This window comes from Harpia harpyja, chromosome 1 (genome assembly GCF_026419915.1).
Source record: "Harpia harpyja isolate bHarHar1 chromosome 1, bHarHar1 primary haplotype, whole genome shotgun sequence".
NCBI classification, from domain to species: Eukaryota; Metazoa; Chordata; class Aves; order Accipitriformes; family Accipitridae; genus Harpia; species Harpia harpyja.
This window is the reverse complement of record NC_068940.1, coordinates 16,060,875-16,083,945: the sequence shown is the minus strand read 5'-3', so window position 1 is coordinate 16,083,945 and position 23,071 is coordinate 16,060,875. Positions and strand designations below refer to the sequence as shown.

At 39.8% G+C, this 23,071-nt stretch overlaps 1 protein-coding gene across 1 annotated transcript in view; it reads right to left on the bottom strand.

The window, feature by feature from the left end:
• PIGN (phosphatidylinositol glycan anchor biosynthesis class N) overlaps nt 1–23,071 on the bottom strand; it is a 112,534-nt gene that overhangs the window by 12,255 nt on the left and 77,208 nt on the right. The window contains exons 19-26 of the mRNA XM_052780809.1: nt 22,318–22,429; nt 16,168–16,276; nt 9,701–9,803; nt 7,188–7,290; nt 4,941–5,027; nt 2,217–2,272; nt 1,655–1,730; nt 282–355 (exon numbers count right to left, since the gene is read on the bottom strand). Coding sequence (XP_052636769.1) covers nt 282–355; nt 1,655–1,730; nt 2,217–2,272; nt 4,941–5,027; nt 7,188–7,290; nt 9,701–9,803; nt 16,168–16,276; nt 22,318–22,429 — 720 coding nt within the window. The remainder of the gene's footprint in view (nt 1–281; nt 356–1,654; nt 1,731–2,216; nt 2,273–4,940; nt 5,028–7,187; nt 7,291–9,700; nt 9,804–16,167; nt 16,277–22,317; nt 22,430–23,071) is intronic.

The following is a 23,071-nucleotide window of genomic DNA, read 5'->3' as shown; positions in this document are numbered from 1 at the left end:
TGGGGAAAAAGTGCTCCTTCTGTGTACTGTCAGCAAAGAATATTAAATATCTGATTGTTTCAGACAGGGCCAACACTTCCATTTATACTCATTTATCACTAAGAAAAGAATTCCTGAGCTTGCAAAAATCACTGAACAAAAACCCAAACCACAATAAACAAATAAAAGTAATAACATGATCTACTGCTTTTTTTAAATTTAGGTTGAGATTTGACAATTCTGAATTCTTGCAAAATAGATTTGAAACCCTCACTAATGCAGAAATATAGCACTTACTGTACCTCTTAGAAGACAGTTGTGTTGTGACTTGAACAGCTTCAAAAGCACATGATACCAGAACAAATGGGATTACAACCTGTTTAAAATACAAGCCACATTTTAGTTTATAGCCATACTTACAAAACAACCTGGCAGGTTGTGGAAACATTCTCCTGCTTTTGGAATTATTACAGAATGTGTATGTTACAAAAATAAAATATTGGCGAGAAAGGGTAGAAACTCATTTTGCAGGAAGCACATTCAGTAAATGAATAAAAAACCCCTTCCATGGTCATAGCTGAACTGCAGTGAAATAAGCCATGAGGCAATATGGAAAACTATAATTAAAACACATTAATGATCCTCACTTCATTTATCCATTTTAGCACTACTGATAAATACTTCAACAAGGCTAGAAGACAGAACTATTCAGATCCAATATCTCATGTGACAGGCTGTAGAGCTCCAAGCGTAATAGGACAATCTCATCTCAAACACAAAAATATCTGAATATAGAATGTATTCACTAAGGCAAGGATCACACTGGCTCTCCAAAGTGAAGTCAAGCAAATGTAAACAGTTCAGTAAACTAAGAACAAAACAAACAAGCTAGAAACATGAATGTTGCCTTTTCCTCTTTCCAAAGTTGACTCGCAATCCTTAAGTTAGTAGTGTAAATGCATTGCTAAAACCTGTTCTCTGGCATTATTGAGTTATGTCCTGCAGTATAACACACGGTATACCTGTAACTTAAGTCTGCTTTCTCTGGGACTGAAGCACCAGAAAGGCAGAGGCAGGAAATACTGCTTATTTTAGCAATAACCCATAAATACAATGTCTCCCTTCCTGTTTGCCTCTTTACCACTCTGGCAGATCCTTTACTCAAATATTAGAAAAGAGCTCCCACACCTTGCCTGCAAACGAGAAGTGCAATCCAATCTTTGATAGACTATTAAAAATTGTAAGATATAATATTCATTGTAAAATCACAATCTAATCAGTAGGGCATTCAAAGCCTGTACTTAATGTAATGTAGATAGAGCTAATAAAATATATATATCCTCAATGTTTCTGTAGATATTACGCTATAGGGAAAGCTTATCATTTTTTAAATAACTTAAGTCTTTTCAACATTTAAAATTTCCATTTTAATACAATAAACAGATCTAATGCAGTTAAATTATACTTCTATGCACTTCAGCTTCTCTCTTTTGGGAAACAGAATCCATCTCTAGAAACACTACAAAGGCTGAAAGCTTCACATATGGTTAAGAAGGCTAATGAAGCTCAAATACATATATACATTTTTGTAAATTGCATAGTTACAAGCACATACATGATATGTTATTTATTAAACAGTTCTTTGAGACAATTTCACTAAGGTAAGATTACTAACCTTCAGCACAAGCAAGCCTCCCATCATAAAGGGACTGAACACAGTCAAGAAACAATAGACAGAAGCAGGATCAAAACTAGAGAAACATGAAAAAGATATTACAACATATCTTTGAAATGGCATTTTCCATTAAAAAAATAGAGCATTTAGTTACCCCTGTAACACACTGTGTGTATATACATTTTTAAACAAGGCTGCCAACTTTCTCTTCTCTTGCTCAAATATTAAAATAGCAGGGAGTGCCAACCTCACTCTTCTTTCTCCACAATTTTTCTCTGCTCATGTCTTTTGAGGCACCATGCTGTTGGTGAGCAGCCGAGCTCTCTCTGCTTACGCTGCCAATAACTTCTAATGGAAATTGAGACGACCTCGTAACCAACAAGCTCAGGCTCTTAGGGAACATGTTACAGAGAGCAGAAACAAAATATATTGTTATCATTATTCCACTGGCTATTGCTTTAACTCTGCTGCCCTGATTTTGCTAAGCAAATTTATATTTAGTATGCCAACTGCAGGAAGAATTTTTTGTACCCTGTGTCTCAAATCAATGAATAAAATTTACCTGTTAACAGAAGCTATGTTTCCGGTGCCAAAAAAGGCTGTCACTATGAAGAAAACCTAGATGTATTTAAGGAAAATATACCACAGAAATGGCTGCAGTAAAACAAACCCAGCATTTTCCCCCCTTCATTGCAATTTACTTTCACAATCCTATCATGAAACTACAAGAAGCTGACCCACTGTTACAGCTTTACACTGCTTTAAGAAATCCAAAGTATTGTCTAGCTCTACCCAAGATTTCACACATGACTGTGTCAATTTTAAAAGACAGGCACTGCCTGGGGAAAATTTTAGAGCCTGTCTTGAGGCTCCTGCCAGAAAGCTGCAGCTTGTTTTTTCTGGGTCCCTACCTGGCAAGACAGGAACATCCCTCGACCACAATCCCAGCTGTGCATTCAAACGCACATGCTTTTTCAGAATGTAATGACATATGCATGTGTACTGCACACCAGAAGAGATGGCTTTATTGAGGAATTGACTGTGGAAGAGGTAGTTGGCTATGAAACAAGATTAAAGGTTCCTATGCTATCCCTCCCATAGATTTGTTGTCTAAAGGTTATGCTGAGTCTATCATTGCAACATGGGACTCCCAGTTTTTTCCTTACTTGAGGGAAGGGAGGACAACTCTGGCAGTATCTGTATAGCTGGAAGGTTTTTTTATAAACTCTGCGCTTTTCATCTAGGTACACCACTTGCTGCTACACGAGCCCATGAAAGATATTATTCTACCTCCTGAGCTCATTGGGGCCCATTATAGCTCACGTCTCTTCAGTCAAAGAATGGGTTATAACTGCTTTTTTGCATCAGGTAAAGGGTTAGTCACTACGATTGGCTGCTGTTGCCAGAACTCCCTCTGGTCCTTCCACTCCTGTTGTAACTCCTGCACTGGATCATTTAAGTCTCTGCACAAACAATTTGCTACCAACTGTTCAGCAGAATCATTGGGATTCTGCATGCAATATTTTGGAAAGATTAGGTCAGCATAACTATAGAAATTATGCTTCCCAAGAGTATCACATCATTTCAAGTTTAGTAACACAGCAGTCTAACAGCATAGCACAGTTCTGCCAGTTAAGATTTATAAGAACAACAGTTCTGCAATAAAACAAAAAAATACCAGTAGCACATAGGTCTAATCAAAATGCTAAGCACAAGCAATCCAAATCTTCTTCTGGAAGATCAGGCTATAAGGTCCCTCAGCACATGCTGACTTTTGGGCCCTATATAGTAACTTTGAGACAATCTTAAGATATACAGCTCACTGGGTCATAGTTGCAATGTGACTGCTCTAGTAGAAAAGGTTTCTCTTCTAATACCACTATTTCTAAACATTAAATGGCATCTAAATTAAAGGCACAACATCTTTTGAGCAGGTGTGTATCATACCTGGTCTCTGCAAAGGAGACCTGCAAATTGTGTATTTTTTCAGAAGCGGGACAAAATACATTCAAGTGTTTTAGATTAAGATGAGATTAAAGTAGTGCTACATTCAAGTGTTAAAGAAGGTCTATACTGGAGCTTTAAAAAATGCAATTGGATTGATTTTTGTTTTGGCTAATTTTTAGCATCTGACAGCAGTGGCTTTACTAAAAGTTAGCTTATTTTTTGTTAAAATAGCAAAATAGCAAATTAAATTGATAAATTTACTGCAAGGTGTCTCAGTTGCTTTTCAGGTATACTCTAAAGCAAACACAAACATTCAACACCTAGCAAATTGTTTTGCCTCCTTCCTTAGCATTGAACTGCCTTCTTAATGACGTATCTTTCACACCTCCTCTGCTGCAGGTTCCCAATGTCCAACAGCGTTGTCCCAAATTCCAACAGACTCTGTGACTGTGATCCACCCTCTCAGATTTGGTTATCCTGCGAGTTATAAAGCCTGTTTTTGCAGGAACCAGTATTGAGAAAACTCCCTCCCCAGCTCCAGCTATGATAACCTACCTGCACTAGAAACCCATAGGTTCTAGACTGGCTCATAATTTCTCTCCCACTTTCACACCCATCACCCTTGCTGCCAAATACCTCTCACTTAACTGCAGTCCCACAATGGAAGAGAAAAATGACTTCATCAACTCTGCAGTATTTAAAAAAAAAAAATCAGCTGCAGTTTCATTTGCACTAATGCAAAATAACTGCTATGTTAGTGAACAAACAGCTCTTACCTCCCAAGCCCATATAATTTCTAACAGGAGAAACCACATGATATAAATAATTCTAGACTAAATTCTGGGAACACGTTTCACTAAGAGTCTGCAGGAACTTTCCTTCTCATCTCATCTGCCTGGCCATGGCCAATGCCTGCCCCCTAACATTTTCTTCCTAACACTCTGCCATATTCTAAAAATGAGAAAATGAGAATAAGTTTAAAATCACGTTTTCTAAATGATTTGTGAAAGTTGAATGAGTTCCCCCCAGCCAAAATGTAATAAAACCAAACTGAAAACAGAACTCCTTAGAATAAAGTTTACTTCAACTTGGTCATAAAAGACCAAACTTTTCAAAGTGGCCAAGGAGCCAGATTCCAAACCAGTGCAGTTTGTACTAGATTTCTTAATACATTATCAAAAACCATAATGTACAAGACCATTGTCTTTTAAGCAACATCAGTCAAATCATCTTCACTAGCTTTTGTTTCCAGAGCCTACCACGCTACAAATTTTGATTGCAGGGCCTTTTGAAACAAACCCGTCTTTTCCCTGGAATGCAGCAAATGGCAAAAGGATACAAAGAAGAAAGACCTGCGGATGTCATCTAGGTGGAGCTGTCGAAACTGAGTTATATCAGTAGCGTAGGCGAAGTTGAAACCAGCAAGCTGGAAAGACAGTAGAAGAAATCAATACCAGATCAACTGATGTACTTTGATTGAACGACCATATTTTTACTGAAACGAATGAGAAATAAACCTACTTCCCTATCAGCTGTTTTTAGAGTAGCACTATGATGAGGACTGCAAACCTTTCCCGTATTTTCATTATACTTTAATGAATCTGCCAGAAAGATTGTACAAGTGAGATGATCAAATGAACAGCGGAGCTTCTGCTGTTATCTACACTAAAAATGAACTTCTGTGCCTTAGACTTATCACCTTTTTTCATCATAAATATTCCTCCTACACACAAGCACTTCTACTGCTCACAGGAGTATGTGGATAAAGACCCACAGAAATAAAAGACTACAATTATCCTCAGTTGACTTATGTTGTGAGTGAGAATACTAAAATATTCTCCACCTCCTTCAAACAGTTCTCAGCACAGTATCACCTGACCTGAAGAGAAATTGTCTTCATGGAGTTTAAGAGGTCAATGAACTCCTTTTCATTGGGGAAAAGAAAAAATTCAAGTAATAGACGTTCAACACTGATAACATTTTAATTAAAAATAATCTCACATCATCAGAGAACTGAGCTGAATTCTTTAATACAAGATTTACTTTGTGGCATATATTAACAGGCATTCTAAAGATGATTTTTCTAATCTAAAAATGGGAAGCAGGGGTAAGCATTATTGTTCATTTCATTTAAAACCAAAAGTCAAATGACATACAGGAGTGACAACAGAAAACTTAATTACAGCTTACTTATGTTCTTTTCATTTGCATTTGATTAATAAAGTGTTCATCACTTTTAATACCGGTTTAATAGAATTTTATTTTAAAATGTACAGAACATCAGACCACCATCAGACAGGCAAGCATTACTGAGATGCCTTGTTAGAAGATGCAAAAGGTAGAGTGGGTTCTAGAGTAGAAGAGAAAGTATATCCCACAGATTACTCTGCTGTGCTAGAAACCTCTGGTTGCAATCATGGCCTCACGCCAAGTGTACATTTTTACATTCAGATTCCTTCGCTGTCACTTAAGATGCCACGGAACATGCTCACACAAAATATCATAACTATGCATAGCATAAATAAAAAGCAATTCCCATTTTTATTTCTGATATTCAGCCTTAAATTGGTAAAGCCTGTTCTTTCTCAAGTTTTAAAACTGTCTCCCTTGCAGGAGAACCACAAAACCACAGTATGTGTCAGGTCCGCTCTGGTGACTGCCTTGGCTCAGAATTCACCTCCCGGCACTTCTCCTTAATTATTATGAACTGTGAAAGGAAGGAAAGATGTGTACTGCCACTTGTCTTACAAGTGACTCTGGCCGCTCCCATGCATTTGCACCCAGGTTCTCTGTGACCTGCACCAAGGACAGCACATTTGGGAGAAGGGCAGGAGAGCTGTGCTGCACCCCTGCCTGGCTCTGAGCACCCAGACGACTCTGCAACTGGCACTTCAGATCTAACCAAATCAATGGCATAGCCACAGTTTGTTAAACCCTTGATGTAATCTAAAAGCTAAGTACCAGTGCAGCAGCATGGGCTTTGAAAATTGCTGACAATATACTAAATTTTAAGGTGAAAGAAGTTGCATTGATTACAAAACTCCCTCGCCAGGCAAATCCGAGAAGGTGCTAGTTCCAAGTTAGTCTCCAGCTCCTTGTCTGTCTAATCAGAAATAAAACTGTCCCTGAAGAATGAGTGGAAGGACAAAGTCAAACTAAGATTTCTGGTATTTCCTATGGGTCATTTCAGAAATCAAATTATTTCTTTTCAGCCTCTCACTTGTGAACGTGCCATCAGAATAAAAAAAAGTACAGTAACATTTAAAGAGTTACTGTACCTTATGCTGAATTAGCACTACGCTTGACAAACGGAGCTTTGTAGCCTACAGAACATATCACTAAGTCAAACTGATTTCCAGCCTTCCTAGAAATGGCTCTGATGTGGACTATCTTCAGTAACATAAACTGTAAATCTTTCTTAGAAGGTCACATTCCTATTTCATAAAACAGCTCATACTGTCTTCCCAAAATTAAAGAAATGCAAAGTGTTGCTCTGTGAAAACCACTCAGAATATTTATTATATCCTCAAGGGAAGAAAAAGGTAAAGCTGTTAATTAACCTGATATAACTATCTGGAGCTGTTACCTTTGGTTTGAGTGAAAGACCATAGTGCTGCAGTGCTTCTTGCTCCATAGTTATCCACACAAACATCAAACCAGACAGCACCAGTGGAAACAGAGCTTCATACCTGAAGAGTAACATAATAATCTCAGTAAGTGCAGTCACTAACAACTATTTAACATCAAATACTGATGTGTTTCTTTTCTTCTTTCTTCACACAAATGATATACCAAAGATCTAGTGGCATTCTCCCCCTTCTCTACCCATTTCTGAGGAGTACCCAAAGCTGGTTGAAGTTTAAAGCCATACGGCAATTAAATGGTAAAAGTAGGAGAAAGCGAGGCTGCTTTAGCTTTGTCATGTTTTGCACCCATTTTCTCATTTGATGGCTGCCACAACATTGGATGAGTGCCCTTTGTGTCACGATTAATTTTAACAAAACTGGAATAAAATTTAAAAGAAATGGGAAAAAAAAGAATCACATTTGCTACCCTTTTCCTGCAAAATGGAAAATTTTTTAATGAGAACTATTTGGAACTGAGGGGTTACAGTCCAACAACCTAGACAGCAACCAGAGATTGTGTCTCTTTAGGTCCTAATCACACAAACTCATTCTGGTCATCTCAGTCTAGTTCCAAGGAGAGACGCATCTGTATAATAAAAAGAGCATTACATTTCACTGAAGTGAAATGTCCTTTTCTTTACTATATACCAATCTATCGCAATAGCAGCGTCAAGTCATGCTCTAATTCTAGCTACAACCCCAATCTCAGAAGATTACTTCTGGCTCCTATAGCACTCAAACATAGCAAACTATGAGTGAACTTGTGTGAAGATTAAAACCCCCAGATAACTTAGGGGTGTAGACTGTCATTGGATAATCCTAGTTCTCCTTGCCCTCTACATCTCAGTTGCACTTCATGGTACCTCTCAGATTTTTTTTTTTTTAATTTCAGGATAAAACTATAATACTGACACTGACTGTGACACTAATACTGACAAGATTGTAATTTTTTTCCTTTTTTCCCTCCTTGGACACCCACTTATTTGTCTAAAAATAAGAATATCATTGCAGTTAATCTTGGTATTGTTTCTGTTGTGCCTCCCCACTAGCGTAGCTACAAAGCAGTTTCGAACTGGAACAAAAAAATTTGGTTAGACATTTCTGCTTTAATTATCAGAATGACAAGCAGTTAAACATGAAGACAATGGTTGGGTTGTCAGTAAGAAAGGTACCTACAATCCTCACAATGGTCTACACTTGCCTACAAATTGAATGTCTTCAACTGAGTTGGTGACAACTGGTTGGTTGTATGAGACCATGCTCTTCAATACTTGCACTTAACTGCACCTAGAAAGGTGGTGTAATTACCTGGGCAATGCACTGAGTAATCATTACATGACATAACAGAACACTGAGGAGAGAAACACTGGATACTTTTGGCACTGAGTGCCTTGTTTTTGCTATGATTGGTTGTTTTGGGGTTTTGTTTTTTATTTTTTTTTTTAAAAAAGAATCGTTCCAAAATTTGTTGGGTTATTTGAACATTGTGGGAAGACAGCAGAGAGCTGTCAGTGTTTAAGTGGTCTGGTGCAGGGCCAAAATACAAAGAGGGAGGTTACCAGCCTCAGAGAGAGCAACATTCATGCTTTATCCAGTAGCCAGTACAGGCTAAGAAGGTTGAGTGTAAGAGTGTATGTGCGGACAGGAGTAAGATAGGATCAAAATCTTAACAGGGAAGTGGGAGGAAGGGGAGGCAGCAGATTAGAAAAGAGAGATGCTTCATCTAAAATGAGAGTATCCACAAGAGGCAGCTATTGCAAAATGTCTGCTGCAAGATATTTTATTCCACTTAATTTTCCAGTGTAATTAAATCCAGAGGATAAGTGGGAGGGAGGCAGAAAGAATGGTTCCTATACTCCCCATTAATTATGCTCTTAAGAGCTACTGAGTCTGGAAAAAAAGGGTTGGCTGACACAGTGTTTTCTTCATTTACAAGCTCTGCAGAGCTCTTTTATCAAAAAAGCAGCAAGCCCAACTCTTTATGGGGACTAGCATCCCTTTGAAAAAAATTACTTCCATGAAAATCTTTCTGAATAAAATTTTCCCTCATTTTAGGGCTACCTGTTTCCTGTCACACGTCATTTAAGCCATAACTAGACACCAGTGCTGAGCAACTGGGAAAGAAGTTTCCTTTTGTTTGCAAGCAGAAAAGCACGTGCCAAAACAACAAAAGACATAAACTAAACCAGACTTACTTATTTTGGTGCAAGATTGTTTGAATACATACCCTTCCAGCCACTGCTTGGTCTAGCCGAAAGGAATGTCAACAAAACAGTGTTGATAACACAAGGAGGAATATGGAAGTTCCCCTGAAATTTTGTTTAGGAAACTAAACAAGGAGATAAATGGTGAGACTACAGCTGGAAGCACACGTTACACCTTTAACAGAAATGTTCATGAGATTCAGCAGTTTCACATTTAGCCCTTGATTTTCATATGTAAGACCAATCCAAACAGAGTAAGAAAGAAGTACCCTGTGCTGAGGAGCAGGTAGGTGGACATCAGGGAGAGCAATATGCTGAACAGTCGCTGAAAGAGAAATGTGGGGCTCAGCAACGGCAACACCGAGGAAGAAACTGCAATAGAGAGAGATCCACCAGTCACTACATGCAAAACATTTAATTCTCGGTAACAAGATAACATTCTCCAAATCTTGACACTTTATGTACAGAAATTCAAAACTGGGCATACATGCCTTTCTATTTTCAGAAGTTACTTTTGCTAAAGAAAAACCAATGTTTGGAATGCTTAATATTTATCAAAAGTAATTTTAGTTCTCTATAATTTTAATTCTCTGGCTTTCTACCTCACAGCTTTTAGAATTTCTCACAAACTGATGTTAATAAGTCCTTAAGATGATGCAGAAGCACTACTCGAAAAAAAACGCTCAAACTTGACTGTTTAATACTACTCTGAGAACCACTTACCATGGCCCCAAGGACCTCTGGCAGCTCCAAGATTGTGCTTACAGAGCCACTGCTCCACTGGATTAGATTAGGAAACCTGCCACATTTTGAGGTGCAACTGAAAATACTGATAGTAAAGATATAGTAACTATCAATTTATTAGCTTCTCTACTTGAAAGTTTTAAAACAGGAATATTTAAGGAACTACAGGGGATCTATCTGTCATGATTTATGCCCTCGCTTTCAACTTGCAATGCATTTCTCTAATACAGGTGTGGGATTTTAAGAGTTGCATGTTGCTCCTTAGTGCAGTCCACTGCTCAACTGCCCAGTCAGGCCTGGTTAGAAGAGTATGTGCCACCCCTAAAGACACTCCTCTAGCCGGGAAACTTCTGCAGATGAGGACAGGGCCCAACAGTTTGCAGGAGGTGAGGAAAACTGGGAAGAGAGGAAATGGGCTACTGGAAAAGCAAGTAAAGACGAAGAAGAGTAAAGGAAAAGTGGCCAGTGCTTGAAGCAAGGAAAGAGAGAAGGAAAAGCATTGCTGTGATTTAATCTTTAAACCTGATTTTTTTAATATGAAAGTTTTATATGTTTAAAAAGAAGTGTGCTGACAAATAACATTGGTGTGATTCTTCATTGTGATATAGTGCCCTCACATTACTGAATCACTCAAAGACTGCATAAACAGTAAGTCATAATTAATTATCACTCTATTAAGGAACAGAAATAAAACTATAATATATGGAAAGTGCTCGCTGGTTCTTATTGTCATAGTATACATTAGTATTTATAGTAAACATATCAACAAAATAAAGATGAGGCTGTTTCTAAAACGTGGGGGTCAGTATATTTTATTTCCTGGCTTTCTGCCTTGGCCACTGCTACAATTACAGAGTAAGTGACTTCATTTCAAGGGTGCTCCAGCCTTTCAGCATCACTTGTAGCTTTCTATATTTAAAGAAGGCCCAACTCAAGATGGAACTCCAGGGACTTCACTGCAAGTCAGAACAGCTGCAAAGAAATTCAGCATGGCAACTGGCCTCTTTGAATGACACTCAACACATCAGATGTGTATCACTCTCTGAGCGCAATCATAGATGAGAACAGATGAGTGGCTGGTAGGTAATAATTAGCCTTTCCCTTCCATCTCTGATGTGACACATCAGATGTTAACCATCAAAAGACCTACAGGTTTCTGGCTGACCTATACAAATCTATGTACGTGTCCCCTGCAGACAGTAGCAACACCAAATTCCTCAAAATTTGGCAAGTTGCTATGATAGATTTCCACTGATGAAAACTTTAAAACATAATATACATTATTTAGAAATATCTGCTAACATAAAGACGGTTCTGAAGAACATGGGAAGCAGCTGGATTAACTTTATGCCTCCTGGCTTTACCTCTATGTTTGTGGTTAACGTACACTGCACAAACCATACAGTGTAACAGCTAAAGCCAGCTAGACACAGGCCTGCAGGAACCCACTCATCACTAATTCATTTGCCTGATTCTCCAAAAACCAGTCTTTCTTCAAAAAAATAATTTTAGGCCTAAATTAAAACTTTAAACAAGGTAGGCTTCATATTAATCAGAATGAATAGCTGGGGAGGGAGGAACAATTTTCCAGAAAACTTCACAAGTTTCATTATCCTACTGACATGATAATAATAATCCTATCAATGTTATTATGAATAAACACTGATAACTGTGTTTCTGGTTATATAAATACACACAGAGGTGCAAAATGAGAGTTCAGTAAGTAACAGTGCCATTTTCCCACAACTAAGCAAAAAGATGAAGAGGAGTTTGACCAGCTGTAATGCCACCAACCTTGGAAAAGCTACAGTAGACCTTGGTACCTTAATTCTTATGGTGCCATATTTGTGGTACACACTAGTGACAAGGCAGGTGCTAGTTGTGGTTATGGTAGTGACAAGGCATTTCTCTCCAAGAGGAGTACTGAGGATATGTTGTTGGATGCCTTAGCTTTTTACCTGCTTAGTTCTGTGTTTAATTATGTAGAGCAGCTTCAGCAAGTACATAAAGCTCCTACCTTGTATATCATATTCACTTAAAATGATTACTTCCAGTCTGAAAGACTTTGCTAAAATATTCAATACTACCAAGGTAGCAATTAGACTTTTTGGGTACATACAGTTTACTTCACTGTTAGCTTTATTTTTATCATAGAAACATCACCCACAGCAAAGAGAATTTCTGATATACTTTTTCCTCATAACTCTAGACCTCTCTGCCCAAATCATCTCTTAGATGACAAATGTTTTCCTCTCACCCTTACATAGGAGAGAAAGATAACCTTTACCCTCAATTCCTGCTCCAGTAAGCCAAGCAAGACATCATTGATTTCATAGACTTTACAACTGCAAGGAATTAATCCATGCAGAGATCCCCACTTAGCTTAGCAGGTTACAAAGAGTTAGGAAAGCATGATGGAAAGGAAAATGCTCCAAAGAAAACTACATTACAAAGAGAGCATTGCTCACATACACACTGATCCCAATCAATTGTATTAATCTTGAATCAATTTCATAGAATCATAGAATGGTTTGGGTTGGAAGGGACCTTAAAGATCACCTAGTTCCAACCCCCCTGCCATGGGCAGGGACACCTTCCACTAGACCAGGTTGCTCAAAGCCCCATCCAACCTGGCCTTGAACACTGCCAGGGATGGGGCATCCACAGCCCCTCTGGGCAACCTGTTCCAGTGCCTCACCACCCTCACAGTAAAGAACTTCTTCCTGACATCTAATCTAAATCTATCCTCTTTCAGTTTAAAGCCATTACCCCTTGTCCTATCACTACATGCCCTTGTAAAAAGTCCCTCTCCAGCTTTCTTGTAGGCCACCTTCAGGTACTGGAAGGCTGCTATAAGGTGTCCCTGGAGCCTTCTCTTCTCCAGGCTGAACAACCCTAACTCTCTCAGCCTGTCTCCAGCCCTCTGATCATCTTCGTGGCCCTCCTCTGGACTCACTCCAACAGGTCCATGTCCTTTCTATGTTGGGGGTCCCAGAGCTGAATACAGTACTCCAGGTGGGGTCTCATAAGAGTGGAATAGAGGGGGAGAATTGCCTCCCTCGACCTGCTAGTCATGCTTCTTTTGATGCAGCCCAGGATACAGCCAGCTTTCTGGGCTGCAAATGCACATTGCCAGGTCACGCTGAGCTTCTCGTCAACCAACATCCCGAAGTTCTTCTCCTCAGGGCTGCTCTCAATCCATTCTCTGCCCAGCCTGTATTTGTGCTTGGGATTGCCCTGACTCATGTGCAGGACCTTGCACTTGGCCTTGTAGAACTTCATGAGGTTCACACACAGGCCCACCTCTCAAGCCTGTCAAGGTCGCTCTGGATGGCATCCCTTCCCTCCAGAATGTCGACCGCATGACACAGCTTGGTGTTGTTGGCAAACTTGCCGAGGGCGCACTCAATCCCACTGTCCATGCTGCCAACAAAGATGTTAAACAGTGCTGGCCCCAATACCGACCCCTGAGGAACGTCACTCATCACTGGTCTCCACTTGGACATCAAGCCGTTGCCTGCAACTACAAGTGCGACCATCCAGCCAATTCCTTATTCACTGAGTGGTCCATCCATCAAATCCATGTCTCTCCAATTTAGAGACAAGGATGTCACGTGGCACAGCGTCAAATGCTTTGCACAAGTCCAGGCAGATAACATCAGTTGCTCTTCCCTTATCCACCAATGCTGTAACCCTGTCATAAAAAGCCACCAAATTTGTCAGGCATGATTTGCCCTTAATGAAGCCATGTTGGTTGTCACCAATTACCTGCTCATTTTTCATATGCCTTCGCATAGTTTCCAGGAGGATCTGCTCCATGATCTTGCCGGGCACAGAGGTGAGACTAACTGGCTTGTAGTTCCCTGGGTCTTCCTTTTTTCCCTTTTTAAAAATGGGGGTTATGTTTCCACTTTTGCAGTCAGTGGGAACTTCCCTGGACTGCCACAACTTCTCAAATATGATGATGAGTGGCTTAGCAACTTCATCTGCCAGTTCCCTGAGGACCTGCAGATACATCTCATCCGGTCCCATGGACTTGTGCACCTTCAGGTTCCTTAGACGGTCTTGAACCTCATCTCTTCCTACTGTGGGCGGTTCTTCATTCTCCCAGTCCCTGCCTTTGCTTTCTGTGACTTGGGTGGTGTGGCTAGAGCACTTGCCAGTGAAGACTGAGGCAAAAAAGTCATTGAGTACCTCAGCCTTCTCCATATCCTGGGTAACCAGGTCTCCTGTTTCCTTCCAGAGAGGGCCCACATTTTCCCTAGTCTTCCTTTTATCACCGATGTACCTACAGAAGCTTTTCTTGCTGCCCTTGACATCCCTGGCCAGATTTAATTCTATCAGGCCTTTAGCTTTCCTAACCTGATCCCTGGCTGCTCAGACAATTTCTCTGTATTCCTTCCAAGCTACCTGTCCTTGCTTCCACCCTCTGCAGGCTTCCTTTTTGTGTTTGAGTTTGTCCAGGAGCTCCTTGTTCATACATGCAGGCATCCTGCCCTTTTTGCTTGACCTCCTCTTTGTTGGGATGCATGGCTCCTGAGCCTGGAGGAGGTGATCCTTGAATATTAACCAGCTTTCTTGGGCCCCTCTTCCCTCCAGGGCTTTATCCTATGGTATTCTACCAAGCAGATCCCTGAAGAGGCCCTAAAGTCTGCTCTCCTGAAGTCCAGGGTAGCAAGCTTGTTGTGCACTCTTTCACTGCCCTAAGGGGTGAGCTTGAACCCCACCATTTCACGGTCACTGCAGCCAAGGCTGCCCTTGAACTTCACATTCCTCACCAGTGCCTCCCTGTTGGTGAGAAGAAGGTCCAGCATAGCACCTCTCCTCATTGGCTTCTCCATCACTTGGAGAAGGAAGTTGTCATAACGCATTCCAGGAACCTCCTGCATTGCTTATACCCTGCTGTGTTGTCCCTCCAACAGATATTGGGGTGGTTCAAGTCCCCCAGGAGGACCAGGGCTTATGAATGTGAGGCTGCTTCTATCTGTCTATAGAGGGCCTCATCCGCTTGGTCTTCCTGGTCAGGTGGCCTGTAGCAGACCCCCACTATAATGTCACCTGTCCCTCCTCTCCCCTTAATCCTGACCCATAAGCTCTCGGTTGGTTCCTCATCCATCCCCAGGCGGAGCTCCATGCACTCCAGCTGGTCTTTGACAGACGGAGACACCCCCTCCTCATCTCCTTGATGCCAGTAAGATCACAGCCCTGCAGGCATGCGCATGTCTCTAACTCTTCTTGTTTATTCCCCATGCTAGAGGCATTTAAGTTGGGCCTTCTGATGAAGCTGACTTACTGGCTGGAGTGGCTGGAATTCCTTTGTGCTGCTCTTCAGGTGCTCTCCTGCTGACCTGTGATCCCTCTCCAGGCTCTGGGCATCTATTGCTGGCACTGGCATTTTAATTTTAGAGTGGTGAAAAATCCATGGACTTGTAAATAATTTTTTTCTTTAATAATTAGGTTCTAACAGATATCAAACATACATTAGCATCATTAGTTCACACATATTTTGCAAGGCAGCTCTGAAAAGCACTTCCATACCCCAAGGGTCTCCATCACCAGCTGCAACTTCAAGTTTCTATTGAAATTCAGCAACAACCTTTCCTCACTTTCCTATGCTTAACTGGATTGCTTGCAGAATATCTCAGATCACCCTTATATGGCTCTGAGTGAAACAAAAAGGGAATTTATACCATCATATCCCTAAAAGAGGTCTTCAAGATATTCAGAATATTCAAAACAAAAGATAAAACTACTTGTAAATCAAAGTTGTTTGCATTGTATTACAAATGTACAAATGAGTAATATTTTAGAAGACTAACATTCCTCAAAAAACCTCACTTAGGAAAGAATAGCGAACACATGGAAGAACTATTAGGAGTCAAATAAAGGAATATGCACAAAAGTAAGATGTAAAAAAGTGTCACCGCCCTCCACCCAACCTCAAACCCCACAAACTATCTGCATACAAGTTTGAGAGGGAAGATGTTCTTACCTAGAGTCATCCAGCTAATAATTTGATTCAATACAGGCAATCCCTGTTTGTTCTTAAGACTCTCATGGGTACTGCTCACAACATATGTTGAAAGTGCAATACTCAACATCTAGAAAGAAGAAATCAGATAATAAAACACATAATTAATGTATGTATCTCTGCCATCCCATACTAAATATGTAAATATGCTTTAGAGTTGCATAAACACATCATCTGAATCAATGTAACAACAGGAAGTCTGATATGTAGTGTCAAGTATTTCTAGCTTTTTACAATTTATGCTTTTTAAAACAACTTTTTTTTTTTCTTATTATTATCTATTTGTGCTATTTTAAAATAGTTTAAACAAGTCCCCTGGATCACTGATTTGACATGATAAGCTTTCTGTCAAGACTGGTTACTTAAACACTCATGTAAACCACAGAAAACATACGCCCCCAGTTTTTCAAGGAGCGCTTGTCCTCAAACAGCAACCACAAAGAACTAGCACAACCTTTGGCTTTGCTGCAGGATCAGGTGCAGGGGAAGGCTAGTTAAAGCAAGAGTTTTGCATGGGCAGCACAGCTCCTGTAAGAAGAGACAGCAGCAGCAGAGCAGATTGGAGGTGGATTTTAAGAGATGGAAAGAAGCTGCAATCTTAGCAGACTGTTCAAATGAAATTGTCTGAACCATCTCAAGCAGAGCCCTCTGCCTTGGAGAAGCAGTGAAGCTGAAGAGGGTTTCTTTTTCTTGACTAATTCAAGAGACACCATTCAGTCATCAAGTAGATGCAAAAAAACTTAGGAAAATTATCAGGAAATTATTAGGAAAATCCCCATCAGTCAGTTATTTTTGAAAGATGACAATTATCCAAGAAAATGCTTGAGCCCAGTTTTCAATTGCTGCTATTTATTCAGAACTCTGCAGTTCCACTAAAAGGCAAATCAAGCATGCATGGTACTTTGCAAACATGTGCTTTAAAACTGCATTACAAGGTATAATTGCTGTTGTGGCTTTTTTTTAGTGCAAAACAACTACATAGTGTTCACATCCATCACTTTTTACCATATGAATAGCTGCCATTCCCCTGCCACACGCAGTGATACCTACTGGTACCTGCCCAGAGGATACACTTAGCAGTCAGCATCCTTTTTTGGCCCTGTTTCACAGGTGCTCAGTATCTGCTGCTTCTATTTAATTTCAGGCCACAAGAACATGTAACTTGTACTTCTGTGTGACATCAATAAGCTAGGCCAAAGCATTGAGCCTCCAAAAGCTCAGGGAATTGGCCCCTTTAGACCTCTGATGTTTATTTGGGATGCTTTTGTGGTATTCAGGCCAGATCTCTCCCCTTTGATATATTTTTTCAACTTCTTTTAGTGTCATGAGCTCTGGTAATCCGTCTGCTATCCCCTAGCCACTGGTGAAGTCACTTGCACTCACTTTGTGTCATCTCCTGTAATGTATCTTGTGCCGTGGAAGACTTGTGATGACCTGGGCACGTTAGTAAACCCAACTTACTGCTGCTAGATCTATGCCAGCATCCAGGGAAGGGCTCAGCATCTGCTTTTGAGACTCCGGTGTTCACAGTTTAAGTAATGTTTAAACTGCTCTCAGCTTTCACCAACAACTCCAGGACTGTGGAACAGAGCAGAAGCAACTTGAAGATGCAAACTGAGGTCTCCAGCTAAGAATCTGTCTTCTTTCCACCTTCACAACCTTCTTTGAAGTTCAGAGATTATTCTTGAAAGGATTAAGAGCTGGCCTCTGAGAAACACTCATCCACAGATCACAGCTAGAAAGAAATCAGGGGTGACATCTGCAGTCCCAACACCTCTCCACCAGCAGCTTTGGCTGGGAGCTCTCTGAAGCATTTAACATGATAACCCATAGAGAAAGTGTTAGGAGAACCAGCACCATCAGCTGGACACTTTAGAAGGCTGGTTGAAAACACTCCTCCTGTCCCCTAATTCCACCGATATGACATAGATTACTACTGTTTATTTCTCCTCCTAATTTAGAGGAGAAAACTAAAAAAACAACCATCTTGGACCCACATGAAGTTCAAGCCTCCTGGAAATAATAACTTGGCCCAACATTATCAAACAATGAAAACAGCAGTGTTTTTGGTAGTGCAGCAAAAACTGGACTTCACCTATGAAACTGCTGGCAAAGAGAAACTGGTGTTCTCTCCAGCAAAAAAAATTAAGTTGTACAGTAAGCACTGCAGCAGTCTAGCTGATGGATTACAAATAACTCCTGTTTTCACCATTTCTGAAGCCTTAATAACTTCTCAAAGATCATAGAATCATAGAATAATTTAGGTTGGAAAAGATCTTTAACATCATCGAGTCCAACTGTAAACCTAACACTGCCAAGTCCACCACTAAACCATGTCCCTAGGTGCCACATCTACATGTCTTTTAAATACCTCCAGGGATGGTGACTCAACCACTTACCTGGGCAGCCTGTTCCAATGCTTGGTAACCCTTTCAGTGAAGAAGTATTTCCTAATATCCAATCTAAACCCTCCCTGGTGCAACTTGAGGCAGTTTCCTCTTGTCCTATCACTTGCTACTTGGGAAAAGAGACTGACACCCACCTTGGTAGAAGACAAAAGTAGCATTAACCAAAAGACGATTCTCTCCTTTCCAAAGCAATCAAAATTCAGCAAGAAAAATGTTATTCCTGTTTTAATGATATCAAGAGAAAACTTGAGAAACTCTTGGCAATTTTCAAAAACTGTGAGGGTGTAATTATTATCTTCTGCTTCAAGCAAACAGTGACATGTATCAAAACTTCAAAATTAGGTTTAAACATAACTGAAGTTTTTGTAACACAAATGTAACCATATGAAGCTACTCAAGCTTGCATTTTTACTTTTTAAAATGTCTTTATTTATACATTTTTGCTGAAAAATCTTTTGATCATGCTATTTGGCTGTCTAGGACTTTTTTGTTTCTTTAAGGCTAATACCCATGTTGGAAATCTATGGTGTGTAGCTACAAAAAACAGTGTACCACCAATAAATGAGCAGTCTGTAAATGGCCTCTCAGATCCATACAGGTATGTAGTTCACACTCATTTGCTAAGGTGTACACTCTGTCCCATCCACGGAGAAACCAACACAAAAATACATAGTTCAGGACTGGATAGGAGGGAATTACCTTTTCTGTGGAGGTCTACACACAAACTGGCCGTTTTTTTGCCTACTCTGATGGTCTCTGCCAACTCAGGTTTCTTTTTGACCAAAAGAAGAGCAATTAATGTAATGGTACAAGCTTTGTTCCTTACCAGGCATGATATCTTCAGTACAGGCTAATTCCCAGATGGAAAAGGAAGCTCACTTGGACAAGAAAGAAGAAAGTTGTCTTCAGAAAAGAAAAAAAATTCATCATAAGCACAACAAAAAGCCTAGGCTATGCTGAGCGGAAATGGCCTCACGTTGCACCAGGGGAGGTTTAGATTGGATATTAGAAAAAAATTTCTTTACTGAAAGGGTTGTCAGGCATTGGAACAGGCTGCCCAGGGAAGTGGTGGAGTGACCATCCCTGGAGGTGTTCAAAAAACACGTAGACATGGCAATTCAGGACATAGTTTAGTGGGCATGGTGGTGTTGGGTTGATGGTTGGACTCAATGATCTTACAGGTCTTTTCCAACCTAAATGATTCTATGATTCTATGAATCCCTCTCTTTCTCTGACTGAAATAGGAAGAGAACTGAAAAGGGAAGTGTCTTTATTCAGATGCAATTCCAAAATAACTTGTGAAGAACAACTCAGGCAAATAAGAACTACCTGAGCCTTTGGGAAATATTTCCTTATTTCTTATATGAAAATGCATCTCATCCCAAATGAGCAGATGCAAAAATTTGAGGTGAGGCAAAACAAAAGACTTAAAAGAGGGCTCTTGCACACAGACACTACCAAAAACAAAGAGGAAAATGATTTAAAAAAAAAAAAAAAGTCAGGGGACTCTGATTAGAGAAGTTTGGCCAGATCAGTAGACTTTTTGCTAAAAGGAAAAACACTAGAAACACCAGCTATTCCTTCTCCATTGTGTAATTTAAAGGCTTTTAGTCAGAACTGAACCTACAAAAGATGTTAGCAGAGGGGCTAAGGGAACCCCCAAGACAAACCATAAAGAGTATGAGGAAGGGATGCGGTATTTTCCCTTCCACTTCAGTCAATACTTGGAGGAAAGTGGCACACAAAGAAGACAGACCTGTAGCAAATTAATCTGTCTTCTCATTCCCCAAAATGAAGAAACATCAATCAATCTTAGTTTCCTGTCTAGGAAGGAACAACGTTATCAGAGGAAAGCATAACCTTCAGTGACTGCCTCCAAAACCACATATGGGGGAGCTGCCAAAACTACTTATAAGAAACCCCTTGTCAGATGCAAAGCAGGAACCTGATCATGTGTGGTTATGTATATGAATGTCAGTGAGGTGATCACAGTCTGTCATTGCAAAATAGGTCTGTTGCATCTGACTAGAGGATTCATCGCACCATTAAAACTGCCTGGGAGTTCAAAATGCTCCAAACCACCATTTTTGAAGATTACCCCCTTCCCTGTCCCCAACAACAACTCAAAAGAAAACGTAAAAGGAGAACAAGGGAAATTCATTGCCTAGAAATACTAGTCTTCTGGCAAACATTTTTCTTTCATATTGCTGTCCATTTCAAAGCAACTAAATGCAACCTAACCTCAAAACAAGTTAATTACTTAGAAATGGGTAATGCCTCTGTAATGTTCTTTTCCCCCTATAAGTCTGAATAATCTCCCCTCCCAATCCTTTCCTTACCCTCAGTGTGAATGGTGGATCCCATGTTTTCCATTCCCAAGTAAGCTTTTGAAATAAAAATCTAACAGAGACTAGTAATTAGATGTCACTACTGTAAAATATTCTCTGATAAAGGAGCAATTTGAGGAGCTTTATGATATTCTCCAAGGTTGGGAGAAAAACAAAGACGTTACTCCCTGAACAAGGAGGCAGAACATTTTAATCTAATTAAGTATCCCAGGGCTCTGTGAGCGAATTTCCCAATTCTCTAAAGTTGGCTCAAGAATAGTCTGGCATTACTTTTTGACTACAGATCTATTTCATCATCAACATCATTTGTGAGCTTCTCCATGAAGTTACACCACATGAGATGCTGCAGGAGTTACATGGCAAGTTGATGTCAGCCAGATGCCAGATGCCCACCCAGCTGTCCTCTCACTCCTCCATCCAGTACAATTTGTTTTCAGGCATTCCAGTGAGAAATCCACTGCTGAGTATATACTGAAATTATCTGTCCTAAATGCTTAGGAAAGGAACTGATACCTCTTTTCCACAGTTCAGCTGGAAAAGAGAAACCACCAGCACATTACGCATGTGTGCGCGCTCAGGTAAAGGCATCTTAAGCATTCGTTATTCTTTCCCCTCCTCCTTTTAACCAATTTAAGCTCCATACCTAAATCAGTGATATAATGAATGCATTGCTTAGCTCAGTAAGAAACTCCAGCATGTAAGTCATAACCAATAAAGCTGGTCCTGAAATAAAACCATTATCCTGTAATAAGTTTAAAAAAAAAAAAAAAAAAAGAGGACAGCAGACATACAAGGTATTGTTAGAATCTTAAAGGCTCTCTAAAACTGAATTAGTACCTATTATGAAAAGATCTACCTATTTCATGAAGCTATAAAGAAAAAAAATCTCATCTTTCATCTGAAAGAAGATTTAACCAACAAAAAACCAGCTCATTATCAGTCTCACTTTGTTATTCAACAGCCAGAAGCTGGAAAGAAGCCCCTGAACCAGCAAGCCTGTGCTTAGTGTGCATGTGCAATTCCTGCAAGGTCACTGGAAGTTACATACACAGACTGAAGGCAGGACAAACTGTCAAACTCTGAGTAGAGCATCAAAATGTGTATGCACATCTATGTATCAATACACATAAATATGCACAGGATAAGCTTTTTGGGAACACAGCATTATGATATTTAAAATGCATATTACCATGAGCACATGGTCCCCTTGAAATATTCAAGTGGAAAAGTCTTAGGAACAATAATCTTCTTCTTGAAAATTGAACCCTTGGTAGGAACACATTCTTAGAAAGTACATAAAAATTTGCACGTAAAAACCCTCTAACATTCAGAATTACTGAAAAATAGCAACTGACCTGACAAAAATGTACTTTCAGATCTTCGTTATTTCTGTACTTATTTTCGTTTTTACAAAAAGATACCAATGAGAAGCAAGAGATCAAGAGAGTCAGCAAACCGGTTCCTATTCTGTAAAAACAAACAAGAGAGCAATAAAATCCCAGGAAATATCATAAAAAGGCTCAGGAAATTTTCATAGAAGTGTTCTTCACTAAGATGAAATAATTCAATACAGTAACAAAACTTAATACATTAAGGAAACTTAAACATCCAACTTTAGAAAAACAAAGTCCAATCCAGAATCGAGTGTGGTTTGGGGGTTTTTTTGGTTGTTTTTTTGAGGGGGTTGCGTTTTTGTTTTGGTTTTTTGGTTGGTTTTTTTTTTTGGTAGTGGTTGGTTGTTTCTTTGGTTTGGGGGGGGTGTTTTTGGGTTTTGGGGGAGTTTTGGGTTTGGAGTTTTTTTTTTATACAAGCTTGCCATCCACAAATACAGTTACGCTCCTTTGATGCCAGCAGCAAAAAAACCCAAACAAACCCCTCTCCATTTTGGCCATGTGTCTGATCTGTCATTTTTAGGTACTTTCAATTACCTCCAAATAATATTTTGAACAAAATAGTAAGAGTGACCGGTGATCTAAACTTAGTGGTTTCAAGGTTTGTCATTTAACAGGGTAATTACACCACCATTACTAACAAATATATAGCTTTGTTTAAATGCAACAGCAAGACTAACGGGAAGATTGTCACATCACATAGACACAGGAAAAATAC